The sequence below is a fragment of the Drosophila santomea genome, chromosome X (assembly GCF_016746245.2).
Source record: "Drosophila santomea strain STO CAGO 1482 chromosome X, Prin_Dsan_1.1, whole genome shotgun sequence".
In the NCBI taxonomy this organism is placed as follows: Eukaryota; Metazoa; Arthropoda; class Insecta; order Diptera; family Drosophilidae; genus Drosophila; species Drosophila santomea.
This window is the reverse complement of record NC_053021.2, coordinates 15,795,296-15,815,789: the sequence shown is the minus strand read 5'-3', so window position 1 is coordinate 15,815,789 and position 20,494 is coordinate 15,795,296. Positions and strand designations below refer to the sequence as shown.

Genomic DNA, 20,494 nt, shown 5'->3' with positions numbered 1-20,494 from the left:
AATGCAAGTGCCTTTCCAATGAAAGTCCTTTTTGCAGGTCGTGAGCTCATTTATCGCGACCCAACGGGCGGCCTTTCCATTCTCAATATGGCCGATCTCACCACACGCATTCTTATGACCAATTCAACATTCGTAAGTTCTTGAAAAACTGAAACTAGTATACTTTGTAGTTTCTATCAATGAATGCATTCATTTATTCCAGCGCCAACTGAATGCGGAATCATTTCTTGTCGCACCTGACCAGAAATACGTACTACTGCAATCGGACTCAAATGCCGAGGGCTCCAGGTGGGTAATCTTCCAGAATTTTGTTGGGAAACTATACTCCAACTTCTTATTTTATTTAATAATTAATTATATTGCATATATGCTAATCAACTTTTCTTTCATTTGTTTTAGTTTCTTAAAGCTTGCCAACATTATCAACTTCATTGTAGCTCAGTTCTCACTTTTTATTTGTAGAGACATAATTAATGGTAAATAAATTACACTCAGCCAAATACCTAATCATAAACATTTTAATAGATAATTTTTTTATATATATTTCACCTATAACCTATATATTCCATAAATGAATGACACTCTACCAAATACCCAACCATAAACATATTAAATAGATTATTTGCATATATTCCACCTCTTTTCCGGACAGACATCACGTATACGAGGTGCAGACGGCCAACACATTCCCGCTGGGGCCAACGGAGAACATAGCGGAGGCGCCACGCCTCCAGCACGTGGTGTGGGCGCCAGCGAATCCGCCGCCACCGCCGCTTGGAGCACCACCACCCAGTGGTGGCAATGGTGGCAGTGGTGCTAGCGGCGCCAGCACCACCACAATGGCGCCTCTGCCCAGTGGCAGCATAATCCTGAACAGCCTGGCTGGCGCTGCCAATGGACCAGCATCCGCCGGAGCCACCGGCTCCTCGGCACCAAATCCGAATGGCAAGGCCGGCGGTTACACTTTGAACCAGGCCATCGCCTTTGTCCACCACAACGACATCTACTACAAGCCCAAGGTGCAGGGCGAACTCGTGTGCCGGATAACGCAGACGGGCTCGGATTCGCTGGAGGGCGAGTCCACGGGGGTGGTGTTCAATGGGGTGCCCGATTGGATGTACGAGAATGTGCCGGAGCTGGAGAGCCGCCGGAGCAGCATGGAGTTCTCGCCGGACGGACTCTTCTTAGCCTTCCTCAGCTACAACGACAGCGAGGTCGCCGAGTACAAGTGAGTGAAAGTTCATCGACATTTCCTAGAAATTCGAAATAAATAAGCATACTTACAACAAGTAATTTATTATAATTCCGCAGATACACTTGGATGGGCGATGATATCAAGTATCCGGCGGTGATGAGCCAGCGATACCCCAAGACGGGCTCCCGCAATCCGAATGTCACGGTCAACGTGGTGAATCTCTCAGTGATCAAGTACATCTTTCCCACGCAGATCAGGCTGCCCAGCGAGCTCTCCAATGGCAGCTACGTGGGCGGCCTGACCTGGGCCTCATCCACGGACCTGTCGGTGACGGTGACCAACCGCGAGCAGACCAAGGCCACCACGGTGCTGTGCAGAGCACCACACTTCCACTGCCAGGCGGTGCACACGGAGGTGACCATCAACGATGGCTGGGTGCTGCCGTCGGAACGGCCCATCTTCTCGGTCCGCAACCAGGCGCACAATCGGCTGGGCAAGATGGTACAGAATGCGGAGGAGATCCTGGCGGAGAGTCAGAATGTGAATGTGACGGATGGCCAAACGCACACGACCCATGAGATCAGCAATGGTGGCTACCTGTTGAAGCGTCTGCCTGTGCGGGATGGCGAACACGGTCACTATCGCCATGTGGTCTTCATATCCTCGCTGGACCGACGACCCGTGCCCCTGACCATGGGTCGCTTCGAGGTCACCGAGATCGTCGGCTGGGATGAGCCGCATGAGATCGTCTACTTCATGGCTGCGCCGGAGAAGAGACCTGGCGAACGGCATCTGTACAAGATTAACCTGAAGCTCAATGTCACCGAATCGAATCGGACGTACATCACCTCCACATCGCCCACCTGTCTCACCTGCGACAACACGGAGTCCACGTACCGGCTGCACCGAGTCAGGATCTCGCAGCGTGGCGATCGCTGGGAGGATATAGTGGCGCGCCTGGAGCCAGATGATTGCCTCTACGATATACCCAAGAATTGCCTGTACAATCGGGTGCAGTTCAGCCAGGACTACAGCTACTATGTGCAGGAGTGCCTGGGTCCGGAGGCGCCCAGTGTTTACCTGGTGGAGACGGCCAGCAATGACAAGATCTACGTGCTGAATGCCGGCGATGTCCTGCGCCACCGGCTCTCCCAACTCGCCATTCCGCAATCACGCACCTTCAGCGTGGAGATCCGCCATGGATTCCATGCCCAGGTGCGGCTCTTCCTGCCACCCGGAATGCGTGAGGAGGAGGAGGTAGCCTTTCCACTGGTGCTCCACGTGTAAGTTGCCATTTCATTACCTAGCCAGTTTCTCAAAACTAATGATTTGCATTTGAAAATCACAGCGATGCCTCGCCGGGATCACAGTTGGTAACAGAGCGCTTCCACGTGGACTGGAACTGGTATTTGGCCAGCCAGAGGAGTTTCATAGTGGCCCAGATCGACGGGCGTGGCAGTGGCTTCCAGGGCGAATTGCTCCGCACCCAGGTGCACGGAAAACTGGGCACCGTCGAGGTGGAGGATCAACTAGGAGTCCTAACGTAAGCCAATCCCAATGAGCACAGTTTATGTAAGTATCTAATATATTTCCCCTTTTTAGGTATCTGCGGGATAACCTGAAGTTCATCGATCCGCTGAGGATCTGCGCCTTTGGCTGGGGCTACGGCGGCTACGCCTCCTCCATGATGCTCATCGACGACTCCCAGCAGGTGCTGCAGTGCGCGGTGGCGATCAATCCCATTGTCAACTTTGGATTCCACTGTGAGTGGCACTTTATTATGATTTAGAGATCATTTGCAGCAACTATTTCGTTGCCCTTTCTGCAGATTCCTTCTTCACGGAGCGCTACATACCGCTGAAGGGCGACTACTTGCGTGCCCTCCAGGAGGCGGATCTCACCATGAAGGCGGGCAACATCAAGGGACGCAATCTGATGCTGATGCACGGCACGGCGGACACGATGGTGCACCAGGAGCACACGCTGATGCTGGTGCGGGCGCTGGTGGAGCAGCAGGTGAAGTTCCGGCACCAGGTGTATCCGGATGAGGATCACACGATCGCCAGGTCGCTGAGCCATGTCTACAAGACGATGGAGTGGTACTTCGATGAGTGCTTCGGCCCCGTCGACGACAACGAGTGGGACCCCACGGGTCTATTCGTGTTCAAGCAATAATTAAGACCCCCCTACGATCCTTACGACGAGGATCCGCTGGCCAATCAGCTCAGCGACATCGACATCGGCATCGGACCAGCCACCGATGCGCATCCGGATGCGGATGCGGATGCCGACGGCGATTCCGCCGGCAGCAATCTGTCCACCCTGCTGACCGCCACCACGACGACCGCCTCGCTATCGGCGCTCGACGAACTGGACAACCGGCTGCAGGCCCTGGACCTGATCACCTCCTCCACGGCCACCACCCTCAGCAAGGTCGCCGGCAAGCTGTGCAACTACAGCAGCAAGCGCCGGCTCCACCAGTCGGAGGCCGTGCTCGCCCAGAAGTCGCGCATCCTCCAGCACTAGGGGATTCACCCAAGGGGTGTCCTCCACCGTGTGTGAAGTGTGTGAAGTGTGTGTGTTTGCCGGGTGGGCAGATCTATCCTCATTTCACTTTTGACACGGGTTTGCGGAAGTTCTTCACATTTTGCTGCTATTTACAAGTCTCTACTTTATTTTGGTTATTTAAAATAATTTATAGTTGAAACACGTATATTTCTACAGTTTTAAACTAATGCGACTATTATTTTTTGTATGCTTGCTATTCCTCTATCACTTCCGCACTTCTTTTAGGAAATATACAAATCGAACATTAAATTTATATATTTAAATTAATAATTTGTTAACTTAGTTAAAGTCGCTTTTTTCAATTCCGCTGATTATTGACGAATGTGAAAATGAGGATAGCGTATCCAATTGCAGGTCTTCTTAAAGTTTAGCCTAATTTAAAGTTTATTTCATTTTGCTAAATTTTAAAATGTAAACTTAGATTCCGCAAATTTATAAAGAATGTGAAAACAGGGAACGATTATTTAGTGTGCAAGTGTGGATTCTCCAATGGCATTTATAGGTACAATTTGTTAAGAATGTAGTCTAGTTCTTAAAAACTTTAACTTTAACATTTTTGAAATGTTTATTATTTACGGCAATTTATTGTTTTCAAAATTAAAATATTTCTTTAAAATTTGGCATTTTTTGAATACGAGCTAGGATCAAAATATTTTGAATATACATATATAAATTATTAACATAATTTATTAAAATACTTTATTTGCTTATAATTCTTTTTAGAGTTAATTTCGAGAGATGCAATGTTTATATATATATCTATATATATGCATTTCGCTTTATATGATTTTGCCGGCGAGAATCGGTGTGAATGCGAATCGAGAAAACAGAGTTAAAAGAAACCAAGAAAACCAAAGCAAGGTGATTCATTTATGCGACTGATTATTAACATATGTGTATTAAATAATTAACCAAACTGATGGTGCGAGGGGGTGACGATACAATGATGATGTAACGGGCCGATGTAAAGGGCGAGATGTCGATGTCCTTGACGTAAGGATACAAATGTAGGGGATTTACCTAATTGCTAATGGCAAACAAACCGAATACAGCGCGATATGTGTGTGTCATGGTGTATGTACAAGTAATTCGTTTAGACCTCATTGTTGTTTCTTTACGTGTTCGTTTCGATGTGTATAAACATATAGTTATAATTGACTGAACGTTATTTTTTTTGTATATATTAACGATTAAATTTTAAAGCGAAGTGAAAGCGAGGGCGCTAATCGAATTCGAAACTTATTGAAACAATTACACAAGTCATGTCCAAATGAAAGAAGGAGGGAATATCTTTTAAATAGCCAACAAGTGTTTGTGAGTAGTCATGAAAAAACAAGAACGAGAAATAAAAGCTTAATGCCCCATTAAATGTTTGTGATAGTCGAGAGTAGGCGACTATAAAATACCCTGTACTCCATAGATACTGATCCCGATCCCGATTGTGATCGTGATCGTGATTCTTCTCTCCCGACTTCCGGTGTGCAAAAGCTTTAATCTTCATATCCATTCAACGTTCAATGCTGTGGATACAGGGTATTTCCAGCTGTCTAGCATCCAAAACAGATCTAATTTTTAATCTAAATATATATGGAGAGTGGATGGAGCGGAGATTGTGCCACACTAAAGACAAGTCCCAGGCTTGCAAAGCCCCCTACACCGATCGCATTGGATCAGGTATACATATGTCTTATATATACATATGTACATATGTATGTGGGGGAATTGGTGTGCTTTAGCGAAAACTAAACCAAAACAAAACAAAACAAAAAATGGCGAAACAATTTTTTTTAGATTTTTTTACCATTAACATTAAATGGAAGGAGGAAGTCGCAAGTTCCATATTTGAAATGGGACATACTTGTCAAATGCCTAGGTGTTAAATGTTGCGTCAATAAGCGAAATTGAAATTGAAATTTTATTGTAGCAGGGCCGATGAGAGGCCCTCGACTTCCAGAATCCAACTAAACCTAAGAAATCCAGATAAAACAATATAGTCAAGCTTTAAATGTTGTACACGATGGGGGGTTGCAGCCACTTGAAACCCAAGTTACCTAAACCAAAAGAAGAGAATGCCCAAATACAGACCCGAGAATAAATAAATGTTAAACTTAACTAAACGATAAATGCATATTTATAAATGTTTAAAACAAGAATTCTATAATAAACTAAAGGAAAACTATATATGTAATTGTGCTAAGGCAGAATTTAATGTATTCCAAGCTATCAAAGCGACAAAAAGCCATTAACTACGTGGAACCAAACAATGTAAACGCAAAGCTAACAGCAAATACAAAATGCAACATACAACTCATTTCCCTAAAGTACAAAGGAAACGATGGAAAACCTATTATTCAATTGAACACATCTAACACAAAAAAGACCAAAACTGGACAGTATTTAACGAAGTGATTTGGTTTCAAGACAACATCTCAGCATAAAGTATTCAAGCCGAAATCGAACCGAATCCAAATAGATATAGCAAAGAAAAAACGAACTAAACTATGTATTTCCAACAAACAGACACAAGTATACCAACAAAGCGATCCAAAGCAACTAAAAACCAAAAAAGCGAAACAATAAAGACATTTTTGTGTGTATGCAAAATTAAATAGAAATATGTGGTTTTAAATTTGTGTTCTTTTTCAATTCCGAGCTTTGAAATTAATCTGGGGCTTCAATCAATTGCATCTGCATCTGCATCTTGTCTAAAGAAAATATTTCATAAATTCAAAGCTTATTTTATTTAATACCCAATCACATCTTTAAATAAAAGGAACTAAAACGTATAAATTAAGAAAAATATTATTATTCATATTTAGTTTAATTTGGCAAATGGTAGACGGTTTTAGTTAATGAATGAAAATGTAGTTTAAATCGATTTTAATGGCGCCAAACAGAAAGCGGAAATAGCAATGATGAATAAGAGCCGGAAACTCGATTTCTTATCGATACTTACGAAACTGCAGTGATTGGCAATTGCGAAACGTGCACTCACCAACACTTTCCGATAAACTATCGCGAGGGTATCGATAGCACATCTAGCTATCGACGTACCGTAGTAATCGATAGGCTCGGACAGAAAACGCTGTTTATGTCGATGACAGTCTTGTTTTTGTTGCGTTTAGGTTACGAAATTAATGGAAGGCAGACGAATCCTTGTTCTGCCAGTATAAATAGATAGATATAAACAACAACACAAGTGTAAATTACTAGTGAATACCCCGAGAGCCAAACGAAAAAGCAAAAAGTACGTGCAAAAGTTTTGGAAAAGGAGAAAACGAAAGCGAAACGCAGTTACAGTGAATTTAAGTTGGTGTGCGTGTGCGTGTGTGTGCATGTCGGAAAGTGAAACATAAAGGAAAATAAAAAATATTTTTTTTAAGGTGCTAAGCGCACGTTAAGGCAACCAAAGAAAAAAAACGTAGATAATAAACGATTATTATAAAAATAAAACCAAAAATAGTACCCGTGCATGTGTGTGTGTGTCTGTTTATAGTTTTTGTTTCTTTCGTTTTGTCATGCGCTCTCTCTCTTTTTTGTTTTTGCTTGCTGCCAAAAAAGCAAATCCAAAAACAATCACACATGGCTGATACACAGGAAAAAGTGCAAAGCAACAGTTGCACACTGAGTCTTTCCTCTCCATTTATTCATTTTTCCTCGATTGAATTGTCAGTCCTCGTGAATTTCAACACTGTTGTAAATAGAAAATTTGTATTAGCAAGTGTGTGTGTGCGTAGTACTGTGCTCCAACACGAAAATCGAAAATTCGGCCACGAAAGAAGAGAGCGAGAGCGCAACTAAAAATTTCGTTTGTTCCCGGATCCTAACTAAATCCTGTTTTATTGTTGTTTGGCTTTTGTTTCGTTTCGTATTGTTTATTTAGTTTTTATTAGCAAAGTTTAGGCAAATAACACATAAGACAACCAATGCAACAACAACAACTACTGCCACAGGAATAACAAGGACACGGACGCGAAATAGAGAGAGAGAGTGAGAGAGAGACGACACCAAGGCAAACACACACTTACACATCCTCGCTGCAACTATTTTGTTTTTGTCATCCCCACCAGGAGAGACAAAAGGAGAGGGAGCGAGTGAGAGGAGCCAGTGCGAACGAGAGCAACGATGGATCGCTACGACATGGAGGACGTCGTGGTGGCGCCCCCTGCCGAGTGCAGTTCGCCGCTCAAGGAGTGGCGCCTCAAGCGCCAGGCAGGCACACTAGACCGCTCTGATATCATCGAGTTCTTAAAGCGCGAGTCGCCCAAGTATTTCGATTACCAGACGAGCGGTACGGATACAGGTGAGTCGAAGTGCCTATGCACGTAATCCTTACCCGTATGAATCAGAAACTGTCAAAACTAGTTTTATTGCTCTTTGGAAAACAGCTTTTTTATGTTGTGATATAGCTATTCTTTCAATTCCAATAAGATACATTCATTTCATTCTTTGAGATAGTTTTCAAGTAGAATATTGCATTCTTTCGATCAGAAGGCTGGTAATAATGGCACTACCATAATGCCAAATCGATAGGGGCGTCAAAAGTTGGTCGAATCCCATTAAAAACTCTCGCTCTTGAATTATCATTATTCGTCGTGTGTTTTGGTGCTATTTTTGTTCAGCTTTCGTCTTTTGTTTATTGCCATTGAACAATTGCACGCTTTTGTTGACTTTGCTGTTGTCCTCACGTTTTGTCTATTTCACATTTCCGCGAATTTGTTTTTCCTATGCGGCGTGCTTTGCTACGCCAAGTTTTCCTTTCAATTGGCTCTCCAAGTTTGCCAGCTCAAAACGCAACACCCCCTTATCAGCCCACCGCTCACCTGCCCGCCTTCTCGATTTTCTACCTGTCTCGCCTTCTATGCACACTCACCATATCGTACACTGTGGGAAATCTTCTGATATTGATTTAGGAACTAAAACATAAGCAAGAAAGTATGTGCATTTTCTAAGGCTCTCTTTCAATTTGCAAACCAGCTTGCATGTCCCAATTCTTATTAGAGAAGATTTTAAATCTCTAAAACTAGCATTAGTGTATAAGAGATAAAACAATATCAAATAAAATGTATGACAGCTTTTGCGGCAATTATAAATGGGAAATTTTTGTTTTTTTGCCCAGTGTATGCAAGTTGTTTCAACAATGGCTAAAGCCAAAGCCTGGCCTGGCAACAAATAAATGTAGTAAACAAACTCGTTTTGCACCACATTCCGCCAGAAGTTGGCATTATCCGAAGCTAAATGCAAAAACGCGACTATTGAAACAAACAAATTGGGAGAATCTAGGAAAGCATTTGAAGCGTCACTAATTTGGAGACGGCTTTACGTTTATAACATATTGATTTAATAGGAAATGGGGAAATGCGACGAAAGGAAATATTTGTTTGTATGCCAACTATGTGGAACATATATTGACACTTATGACCAATTTATGTGACTAAATCTAGTACATTGTAGGTAATGGGAATTGAAATATAAATAATAATTAGTTCCAGTGTATATTCTTCTTTGAATGCTCTTCATTTCCTGGCTTTATTGAGTAATCCGTTCGTGGCTTGGCGATTATTTCCGCCAATTACTTTAACAATGTTTACTTTCCGCTTTTGCTAATCGTGTTTTTACCCCTTTTCATGGCCTTTACCATTTCTTATCGGCTGCTAAGCATATGGATGTCATGGCTACCGATGTTGTTGCGTTGCCATGCCCATATACCCTATACGAGTATAGCTCCCTGTATATTGCTTCGTTTTATTTCGCAGAGAGCGGAGACGAATCCCCGAATTTCGCTGCTGACTGATAAGCCAGAGAGTACAGAAGAGTATACAGAAATATGTGCATACATATGTATGTATGTATGTATTTGGAGGCAGTTTATTCAACCTGCATTTATCTGGTCCAGGTGCACGTTTAGGGCATTTGACGTGTCCAGTTTTTGCCAATTTTCGGTGTTTATATCTCTGGCTGGCTGTTCGCCTGATAAACGCTATACATGCCCCAAAGTGCGAAGACATTTCTCATCGTCTCGCAGTGGAAATGATTCAAACTTGGGAAACTCATGTATTATACATTTATGCGTTGTTACACAAAATGCTGTCCAAATTTTGTCTTTCTTTCTTATCTTTGTTTCTGATATCTTCCTCATCTTAAGCGTACACAAATGTCTTGTTTCTTTTTCCGCTTTCGCTCTCGTTTTTTTTTTTGTGCAAAAACAGCACAGCTGACACAATTTTGGGCATATATTATATTTAACAAAAGGTGTAGGTGTTTGTATTTACCGAGATTTATGTATATGAGGTCGATCGCCCACCTACCCTTGCAGAACTCAAAAATGCTCTTTGTAACGATTCGAGTCTTCAATCTCGGTATCGAGAAATGTGCAATACAGTGGGTGCCACAATTAATATCATCTTGAATAAACTTAAGATTTATTTGTTCCGAAAAATAACATTTCATTGGAAGCTGTAATTGCGTGTGTTGTTTGTAATTCAGTTTTTGATCTTTTAAATTTAAAAAATCTATGAATCATTCATTTGCCAACCATTTTGATGATCCTTTCATATTTCTTTTTGTAGCATTCCTCATATTTTAAAAATCGAGTACCGCGATCTCTTTTCGTGACCGTGCCTGTAGAATTGTGATTCAGGAACCGATGAGGTGGCCCTGGCCTCTTCTTTTCCGGCGTTCTTTCTCCTGTATAGTGCATTTCAGTTCAGTTTCGATTCAGTTCGATTCGATTTTTTCTTTTATTTTCCGCTCCAGGCGCCTTCTTTGTTCCAGTCTATTGCGCCTCAGTAAACTGACGCACACGCAGTTTAAATGCATTTCTTTATAGCCACCCATGTACCTGGAGATATAGCTAAATGCAGCTATATGTATGACCATGAAGATTATATACACTAACTATTTTCGAGCTATCGCCGCTTAGGGCTATCATAACTGTGTATATAGAAAGTACACAGCGAGTTTTCTATTCGTATTTACTGTATGTGCATTGCAGACATTGTAGGTAGTAGATACATATGCATATATGTATATATTTTATTTTTCACTGATAGCCCTGAAGCTACGTCAGATGCGTTGATAATAGATTATATTGAAAGCTATCGCTCTCTTTTCAATATTGTATTTTTTCGATTCTGCGCTGCAGAGTTTTCACAGCGTTTGTGGCGACCTTGAACTGCATTTGTTGTAAATGGTTTATTTTTGTATTTGTAGTTGTATTTGTATTTGCATTTGATTTCATTTGGTTTTTCTGGTTGCGAAAACTCGTTTAGCCCGAAGGTTTCTCTTGTCTTCGACTGTGATTCTCTTTTGCGGTCGCCCAGCCCCAATAATATAGCCGCGATGATCATGATCACAATCACAATCACGATCACGATTATTATCCACATGCGGTGCGGTCTGACCTGTTCTAAACATTTGAAAGATACTCCAGCCTGACTATGACCACTGTTGCATTACTCACGGCATCGAAAAACAATAAAGCCAGCAGATGACAGTTCGCTAGCTCATGAGTCAGTATGTTTATTTATAACCTCCAATACCAATGTCTTCGAGCCGTCTTTAATTACATTTAACCAGAAGTTGGGCAGACCACAGCTATCAGTATATATATTATATATATTTAGAATTAAAGATTAAAATAATATAGCACGAGTAATGAAACTGCACCATCGCGTACCTAATTCAATTGTATTTTTAAATCATTTATTTGTTTTCAAACGTAAATTTAGACTTTGAACACAATGAAGCTGCCAATTTTAGATTCCTAGCTCCAATTAGATTCTTAAATTTAATTACTTATTACAGTTACAATGTTACTAATTTTAAACAATTGTTTGTCTTTCAGACACCAATGCGATCACTCGTGAGTACACAACTGTTTTAAGTGAAAACAAGAGAGAACGCTATAGTCGAGTTCCCCGACTATCTGATACCCGTTACTCAGCTAGTGGAAGGGAGAAGGAGAGTCTTAAACACAGTTTTTGGCGGTTTGTAGGCGTTATAGTGGGCGTGGCAGAAAGTTTTTTGGCAAATCGGTAGAAATTTACAAGACTAATACAAAAATGAAAAAATATCAAAACATTTTTCAAAAGTGTGGGCGTAGCAGCTTTGGGCGGTTTGTGGGCGTTATAGTGGGCGTGGCAGAAAGTTTTTTGGCAAATCGATAGAAATTTAGAAGACTAATACAAAAATGAAAAAATATCAAAACATTTTTCAAAAGTGTGGGCGTGGCAGCTTTGGGCGGTTTGTGGGCGTTAGAGTGGGCGTGGCAAAATTTTTTTTGACAAATCGATAGAAATTTACAACACCAATACAAAAATGAAAAAATATCAAAACATTTTTCAAAAGTGTGGGCGTGGCAGTTTTGGGCGGTTTGTGGGCGTTAGAGTGGGCGTGGCAGCATGATTCGACAAACTTGCGCTGCGTCTATGTCCCTGGAGTCTGTATGCTTAATCTCAACTTTCTAGCTTTTGTAGTTCCTGAGATCTCGACGTTCATACGGACAGACAGACGGACAGACGGACAGACGGACAGACGGACAGACGGACAGACGGACAGACGGACAGACGGACAGACGGACGGACAGACGGACATGGCCAAATCGACTCGGCTATTGATCCTGATCAAGAATATATATACTTTATATGGTCGGAAACGCTTCCTTCTGCCTGTTACATACTTTTCAACGAATCTAGTATACCCTTTTACTCTACGAGTAACGGGTATAACAACTGTTTTAAGGTAAACTTACCTAAAGCCACGGCTAAACTATAATCCCGATTGAACAACCACAACAGACACTATTTCACTAATCCGCCCAAACTCGCACTAATCGTAACCCTTCATCCTCCCCCACTCCATCCCCATTCATCAATCAAATCCAATCAAATCAAATCAAATCAAATCAAATCAAATCAAATGAAATCAAATCCAATGCAATCCGAACCGAACCGAACTGACCAATCCATCCAATTCCATCCGATTTCAACCGTGCGGGCTGTCGTGGGACAAACTGCTTGGAGTGTGGGTGTAATCACCACGAGCATGGTTGGGGCCAAGGGCCTACGAACACGGATAACTTGCGAGTTGGGGTGCTGTTCCATTTGACCCATGCGCAGGCGAACATGATGCCAGAGATCAAGCGGCTTAGGTGCAGGATGAGCCTGATTTGCGGCTCCAGTAAGTCTGGAGCGGATTAGCGTGTCGCGACCCCACACCAGCTAGGCTTTTTTTAATATACTCCGCATTCAGCAAACCCATTGAGCCCACTTTTGGTTCCGTTCAAACTAATGGTGTTATCTCTTCTCCAGTCAAGTGCATGTTCAAAGAGTCGTTGGCCAAGGAGGAAATCATCGATGTTGTGGTGGAATTTATGCTGGGCGACAATCCATCCTCCGCGTTGGAGAAGCTCCGGCTGGAGGGCAACACGGCCACCGTCTGCGGCAAGGTCTTCAAGAACGGGGAGCCCACCTACAGCTGCCGCGAGTGCGGCGTCGATCCCACCTGCGTGCTGTGCGTCAACTGCTTCAAGCGCTCGGCGCATCGCTTCCACAAATACAAGATGTCCACTTCCGGCGGCGGCGGTTGCTGCGACTGCGGAGACGACGAGGCCTGGAAGAAGGATCACTACTGCGAGCTGCATCTGGTCAGTAGCAATTACAGTACCCACAGATGCAAATACTAGGAAAACTAATAAACACAATTTCTCCTTTCCAATCTGTCCAGGCAAATCGCAAGAATCCGCTGGAGAGCAAGATCCTGACAGACGCGGTACTGGAACGGGTTGAGATCTGCTTTGGGGCAATCCTCGCCTTCTGCGTAAGTTACTTGGAGATCGAGCCAAACGCCAGTCTGCAGTGCCTGGATGGGAACGTGGAGGGTGGCCAAGTGGACGGAGCGCAGTATTGCACTGTGCTCTATAACGACGAGTCGCACACGTTTGACCAGGTCATCCAGACGCTGACCAAGATCGCCAAGTGCCGGCCAAAGGACGCCATGGAAATTGTGGCGGCGATTGATCGCGAGGGACGAGCGGTTGTCAAATGCGATACATTTGAGGTGGGTCAAAAAACACAACTTCTTCGCAAGAGCATCATTTATTCATAGCGGTATTCGTTTTTCAGGAGTGCAACAAACTAAAGGAATCCATCGAGAATCAAATGATCCTGCCGACCGCCCTGCTGTCGACGGCGCGCAACAACCAGTCCCTGAGGACATCGGTGCTGCACATCGGGGCCGTGGCCTGTCAGCAATTTGCCCTGCAGCTGCTCGGCTGGTTCCAGGAGTTCCTGGTGCGTCACTATCTCTTCCGGAAAACGTTCTCCGAGCTGGTGCAGCGCAAACAGGAGGCCTTCTGCATCCGGCATATCCTCGAGTACGACGTGAAGCTGTGGAAGACGGCGCGCACCTGCTGGCACCGCCTTCTCATCTCTGGTATGCTCATGGAGTACGACAACAAGATGGTCCTTGCCCAGGAGTTTTCGCGTCGCTACGCCACTATTGTGGAGGACTTTATCAGCGATGACCACGATCACGCCTTTTCGATAGTCTCGCTCAGCGTTCAGCTGTTCACGGTGCCTAGCATAGCCCATCATCTGATCGCTCATGAGGGCATCTTTAACAAGCTGGTGCACACGTTCTACCACGTTGCCATCGAGAAGTTCATCCGTAACAAGACGCTGCACTTTAGCAAGAACATCGCCAGCCTCACCTTCTTCAAGCGGGCTAACTACATCCTCTACGATCTGCGATACCTGCTCAGCCTAAAGCCGGAGGTGATGAGCAACGATCTAAGGAGCGGTTTCCTAGAAGGTAGGCACCGGCAGCTTGTTCAATTTGTAAGCCATTCAACCTAATTGATCCCCCATTTGTAACACACAGGCTGTCGGGTTTTGATGCGCGTGCTAAACGTAATGCAGGGCATGGAGTCGATAACCAGGCAGACGGGCCAACACATGGACTACGAGCCGGAATGGGAATGCGCCTTCAACCTTCACATCAAGCTGGCCACGACCATCTCGCAGGTGATTGAGTGGGCGTCCGGCGATGTGAAGCTGCTGCGTAAGCTCTACAAGATGACATTGCGTGCGCTGGTGGGCAACAGTTTTATAGTGGGTGGCGAGAGGACCGTGCAGCCGAAAAAAGTGGCTGGCCATTTAGCAAACTGTCTAGTTTATGATGTAGCAGTGCAGCCGGTGTCCATCCACCTGCCATTGTCGCGTTTCTACGCCGGAATTTATCTGCACCTGGGTGCCCACGATTTAACCTACGACGAGCTGCAGACGGAAACAGATGCGTTAAGCATTAAGCTGACGCCCAGGGAGATCATCGAACCGGTTTTGTGCACCCAAGCTATGATCGCCCAGGTGGCCGCGGGCATGTGGCGCCGCAATGGGTACACCCTGTTGCACCAACTCTACTTCTACCGAAATGTGCGTTGCCGCGTGGAAATGCTGGACAGGGACATAGCCTGCCTGCAGATAGGCGCCTCCCTTATGGAGAGCAACGAGTTCCTGATCCATGTGTTGAATAAGTTCAACATGATCCCCTGGTTACAGGAAACATACTGGTCCATGTTGTCGGATAATGATATGAACGAAGAAATCCTGCGAGAAGCATCTATCTTTGACGAGTTCCTGGAACTACTGATCGTGATCATTGGAGAACGTTGGATGCCTGGCGTTTCGATGGTGACCGAAGAGGATCGCCTGCGCAAGGAGATCATCCAGCTGTTGTGTATCAAATCCTACTCACACTCTGAGTTGAGTCGCGCCTTGCCGGATGGCAATAGCGGCAACAACGACATCATTTTCGAGGATGTTATCAACACGGTGGCCGTGTTCAAGAAGCCCGTTGGAGCCGACAGCAAGGGCGTGTACGAACTAAAGGAGCATTTGCTTGTAGAGTTTAATATGTACTTCTATCACTACACCAAAGAGGACAAGTCCAAGGCCGAGGAACAGCAGCGGGAGCGGCGCAAGGCCAAGAAGCAGCTTGTCTGCTGCCCGCCACCGATGTTGCCGCAACTTACACCAGCCTTTACGTGAGTTTAAAGGCAACATCTCCTAATCTATATATTGACGCATGGTTCTTTTTAGATCCATGGCCAACATCTTGCAGTGCCCTGTATTCCTCAACATTTGCACCTTGGTCATGAACCGGGCATTGAATGTGCACAGTCGCTCTTTTACCGAATCGCATCTTCAAAAGGTATATGTATTTCATTTTACTTATGGTTCAATCTTGCTAATATCTAATTTCGTATATTTCCCCACAGGTTCTTCACTTGCTGGGCTTTGCCATTCAGGAAGAGCTTAGCGAGCACTATTCCTTCTTGAGCTTCTACGAGCGTTCGCAGCAGTACGGAATTCTGGAGAAGTTGGAAGAACTCGCCCGCTGCCCGAGGGTAAGTGTGATCCCTAAAAATTTAAATTCCACTAGCTAATATTTTCTTTTTTATAATTACCCTGCCAGTTGGAGGCTCATTACGACTTTGTGTTGTGGACCATCGAGCGCTACAAGCAGCTCCAGGCCAAGCAGGCGCCCAGTGATGGTGGAGCAGGACCTAGTGGCTCGCAGCAAAGCGCCGGTGAGGAGCTGCCACTCAGCTCCGAAGAGCAGGCGCGTAAGGAGAAGGAGAATCGTGCTCGTTTGGCGGCTGAACGCCGCGCCCAGATAATGGCCCAGATGCAGAATGCCCAAAAGTCGTTCATGAACAGCAATGCAGAAATGTTTGCGGCCACCGACAAGGACACGCGCGAGGAGTCAGCATCCACGGGTGCAATGGATTGGGCGGATATACCGTCCGAGGAGGAACAGGGAGCAGTGGCTCTTAAGCCGAACATAGCCTGCTTGGGACCGAACCGCAAGCTTTATCAGGGCAGCGACGATAACTTTAAATGCATCCTATGCTTTGAGAACTGTGCCATCAGTCGATGCGGCCCTCCATTGGTTAGCTCTGCCTTTGTCCAAACCTCGCGTGTGATTTACACTACGCCAAACTTGCGTAGTAGTCAAAGCGCACTGCACATGAGCTGCTGCGGCCATGTGATGCACTACAACTGCTGGCTGGAGTACTTCAGCAACGAGGAGTTCAAGGAGCTGCGTCGTCCGCACCGCAATCGTGCGGTCCTAGGAAACCAGTCGGCCAACGTGGAGTTCCACTGCCCGTATTGCCGAACCCTAAGTAACACCGTACTGCCGGTTACCGAAGCGTTGCCCGCTTTTTCGCCGGCTCCTACATCGACCGATAGCTATTTGCCATTGGACAGTTTCGTGGAGATCATGAGCACACTGGCCATCGAACTGGGTGCCATGAAAGACGACGAGGTGGCCCAATTTCCAAGTCTGTCCAACATTCTGCGCATGTCCGGCGTGGTCGGGGGCTTGGCTCAATTCGAGCGGAGCGTGCAGCTAATCAAGAATCCTCCTAGATTGCATGCCGACTTTAGCGAATTGATGCAATTCCTAAACAAAACGCTCCTAACAAATTTCATGCAGATTCAGAAGTCACATTTTAAGGATCATCCACCCACTGAACCCAATCCCGAATGCCTCGAGCTGGTGTCCATGCTGTGGGACACGTGCAGCTACACGCTGCAGGCGCTGGAGATATATTTATTCGTAGTCCAAAAGCCATTGAAGTCCGAGCTGTCCATGCGCCACCAGAGTTGTGCCCGGAACTTGGTGAGGGCTTGCTCATTGCGTCCGTCGTTGCGTTTCGAAGCGGAGTTCTCCGCTAGACTCCTGGACACCGTCTTCAATCAAAATGGCACCAGTGTGCTCGAGTGGGACTGCTTCCGCGTGCTGGTGCCGTTCCAGTTTGGAGTGCTCAATCTGATGGTACCCGAAAAGGGTAAGTGCGCAAAAGTATTTATTAAAAAGCTGTGATTAACCAGATGGTTTTTCATTATTTTTCAGGTTATAAATCAATCATACCCAGCGGCAGCATGTTCGACTTTTACATCCTGCAGACTATGTTCCTGGCCAATCTAACCAAGGCGGTCCTCTGTTTTGATGTGGATAAGGAAACAGCCGAACGAGAGCCCAATTCTGAGCTGACACAATTGGATTACGTGGAGCAGCTACCGTCACGAATTCGGGACAACATGGTGGCCTTTTATCGCCGCTACAATATCCCAGCCAGAGTGCTGCAAAAGAATAAACAGAAGCAGTTGGCGGAGGAAGACACGGAGGAGAATCAGAGTCATGAGCAGACAGTGGTGATACCCTGCGAATCGCATCATTTGGCCCTTCTACTCGAATACGTGCAGCAACAGATGAGCTCATTTTTGCGCTGCTCCTGTCTCTTCTATCACTTCCTTACAGATGTGGAGTTTCCAGACACGTTTCCCACAGATCATCCGGATCGCTTTGATCTGATGTGCCAGTACTTGGGCCTGGATCCCATGCTGGGTGTCTACTTTGACATGGAGACGGTGTACGCCACCATGATGCACTCGTTTGCCTCGCATCCGCACATTGACCGCGACGTGGAGCAGCGTTGCCAGCCTGAGGCGCGTCGCTCCCTGCAGCTGGAACCTTGCCTGCGCCCGCTGCCGCGCTTGAAGGTACTGTGTGACGACTTTAGCGATTTAATCAACAGCGTATCGGACATCTTCTGTCCGAACAACGAGCGCGAGGCCATGAAAACGCCAACGATGTGCCTGATATGCGGCTCAATACTGTGTGGTCAATCGTACTGCTGCCAGCCAGAGCTGGATAAGGTCTCGGTGGGCGCGTGCACTCATCACGCCCACGCTTGTGGCGCCGAGGTGGGCATCTTCCTGCGCATTCGCGACTGTCAGGTTGTGTACCTGGGCCGTGGCAAAGGGTGCTTCATTCCGCCGCCATATTTGGACGAGTATGGCGAAACTGATATGGGTCTGAGGCGCGGTAATCCACTGAGACTCTGCCAGGCGGCTTACAGCAAGATCTTCCTGCAGTGGCTGGGTCATGGATTGCACGAGGAGATCGCCCGGCTGAACGACAACACAAATGTGGCGGCGGCGCAGTGGCATCACATGTAGTCCTCCGCAGGCACCGATAAGGGAGCAGAGGGCAGGCATAAAATAGGAAATGGCGGCAGTCTATGTGATTATTACATACTAACATTAGGAGAGCCTATTTATACGTCTAAGCATTTTACTACTTGTCCGTTTTGGAGACGCGCTCACTCATCCAGCGAGCCAACCACGCACCCAGCCAGCATCCCCATCCCACACAGTCAAGGACACCAGCCACGAACACGCCACCACCACACAATCCTGTCCAGCGGCCCTGAAACCGGCAACTGAAACCATTGTTTGATTTTCTTCTTATTAATTAATATTAATCGATTACAATATTCTTATTATTTTTTTGAGCTAATGTTAGAAAACTTGTTGATAGTTTGAGTTTGAGCGGCCCAGCGCCCTCTAGTTATATATATGTATGTATATATATGCATATTTATATATATATATATATGTTTATATATATATATGTAATCATATGCTAAAAATGTAACGACTAGGTTAAACTTTTGCCAGCACTTCAAATGTCGCAGCAACTAAAGGAAGAATATTACATTAAAATAAAGGCAAACATTTATACGTCCCGCTCTCTCCCCCTCTCACTCCTGCTCATGCAGCCCCACTCCACTCGATGTATATATAGTCCCGAACTTTGAGTGCCGATCCTAACCAGGTTGAGATCCTATTTTTGGCGTTTGTTGAGTTGTATATTTAGTTAGTGTAAAAATATTGATACCGATTAAGCGTACGTCCGAGAGTCGTAGTCGCACCGCATCCCCTTCCTCCTTCCCTCCATTCCCAATTCCACCACACACCTCCCCATCCGCCCATCACCTACGCACACAGTGAAGCATACACCTACAGTCGCCCTCTCTTTCAGCGCCCTGCCTTGACACCCATCTCTCTCTAATCCAAGGAACACAATAAAATTAGTCGAACCATGTTTACTTGATCAATATACTTAACACCCTGTATGACTATATATTTACATAATAACAAGCGTATATATATATATATACTATAGATACATCACACGCATATTTCTTTTTATGTATTGTACAACAAAAAACAAAATTGACTATGTATGTTAAATTCAACCGAAAAGAAAACTAATGTTCTTGAAAAACATAAATCTTAAGAAAATGGATAATGAAGCAGAAAAAAAAAACAAGAAACAACAGAAATAAATGCAAAATTTTAGTGATATTCAAGTGTCCTTGCGTTTTTAATGGGTGGGAATGGGAATGGGAATCATCGTTCACATGAGACCTTTACTTTCAGTTATGACAGTGAGTACTTTCAAATAAATTAACTCAACTTGATAGTTTTATTATATCAAAATAATCATTAGCAAATGAATTTATTTTTATTAGTTAAATGGTTTTAAATGTAAGCAAATATTGCATAAATGCAAAACCAATTGAAAACATAGATGTAAGTATAAAAACGACATAAGGTATTTTTTGAAACCTTTAACTAATCTAAAATTTGATGCTCTGTTTGGCTGTGCCTAACTAATAGTTCGCCGTACCTCCATATGTGGATATTGGCTAGATATGTCGGATAACGAGCTATGTTGAAGACAAAGGGCGTATTCTTAGTTATACGATTGATATTCCTTAAGCTTATGTACAATTTGGTATTTGAGTGCCGTTATTTACAAAAAAAAGTGAAAAAAAATATTTTTTTTTCGTTGGCTAATTCGAAATATTGGAAA

The 20,494-nt window shown here is 44.7% G+C and overlaps 2 protein-coding genes across 10 annotated transcripts in view; both read left to right on the top strand.

Annotated features, from left to right (window-relative positions):
* Positions 1-6,367, top strand: part of LOC120455872 (inactive dipeptidyl peptidase 10) — an 85,643-nt gene extending 79,276 nt beyond the window's left edge. For all 4 annotated transcript variants that reach the window (XM_039642348.1, XM_039642350.1, XM_039642349.2 and 1 more), the window contains 7 exons: positions 38-132; positions 203-288; positions 653-1,228; positions 1,312-2,478; positions 2,544-2,738; positions 2,798-2,958; positions 3,024-6,367. In XM_039642348.1, coding sequence (XP_039498282.1) covers positions 38-132; positions 203-288; positions 653-1,228; positions 1,312-2,478; positions 2,544-2,738; positions 2,798-2,958; positions 3,024-3,370 — 2,627 coding nt within the window. In that variant the 3' untranslated portion in view covers positions 3,371-6,367. The remainder of the gene's footprint in view (positions 1-37; positions 133-202; positions 289-652; positions 1,229-1,311; positions 2,479-2,543; positions 2,739-2,797; positions 2,959-3,023) is intronic.
* A 471-nt stretch (positions 6,368-6,838) lies between these two features.
* LOC120456473 (E3 ubiquitin-protein ligase UBR1) lies at positions 6,839-19,988 on the top strand. Of its 6 annotated transcripts, XM_039643332.2 has the most exons (13): positions 6,839-7,010; positions 7,647-7,753; positions 7,834-8,066; positions 11,610-11,627; positions 12,761-12,943; positions 13,075-13,409; positions 13,490-13,822; positions 13,888-14,575; positions 14,645-15,806; positions 15,862-15,973; positions 16,041-16,169; positions 16,238-17,618; positions 17,684-19,988. In XM_039643332.2, the coding sequence occupies exons 3-13, from the start codon at positions 7,889-7,891 to the stop codon at positions 18,790-18,792; spliced, it is 5,628 nt and encodes a 1,875-aa protein (XP_039499266.1). In that variant the 5' UTR covers positions 6,839-7,010; positions 7,647-7,753; positions 7,834-7,888; the 3' UTR covers positions 18,793-19,988. The 6 variants fall into 6 exon arrangements, with proteins under 6 accessions (XP_039499266.1, XP_039499267.1, XP_039499265.1 ...); XM_039643333.2 differs by lacking the exon at positions 7,647-7,753; XM_039643331.2 differs by having other exon boundaries at positions 7,647-8,066.
* Positions 19,989-20,494: the final 506 nt, after the last annotated feature.

Coding starts and splice junctions, on each gene's coding strand:
- LOC120456473 (XM_039643333.2), top strand. CDS start 7,889: ATGGATCGCTACGACATGGAGGACGTCGTGGTGGCGCCCCCTGCCGAG. Junction 13,823..13,887: donor TCAAATGCGATACATTTGAG/GTGGGTCAAAAA, acceptor TTCGTTTTTCAG/GAGTGCAACAAACTAAAGGA. Junction 17,619..17,683: donor TCTGATGGTACCCGAAAAGG/GTAAGTGCGCAA, acceptor ATTATTTTTCAG/GTTATAAATCAATCATACCC.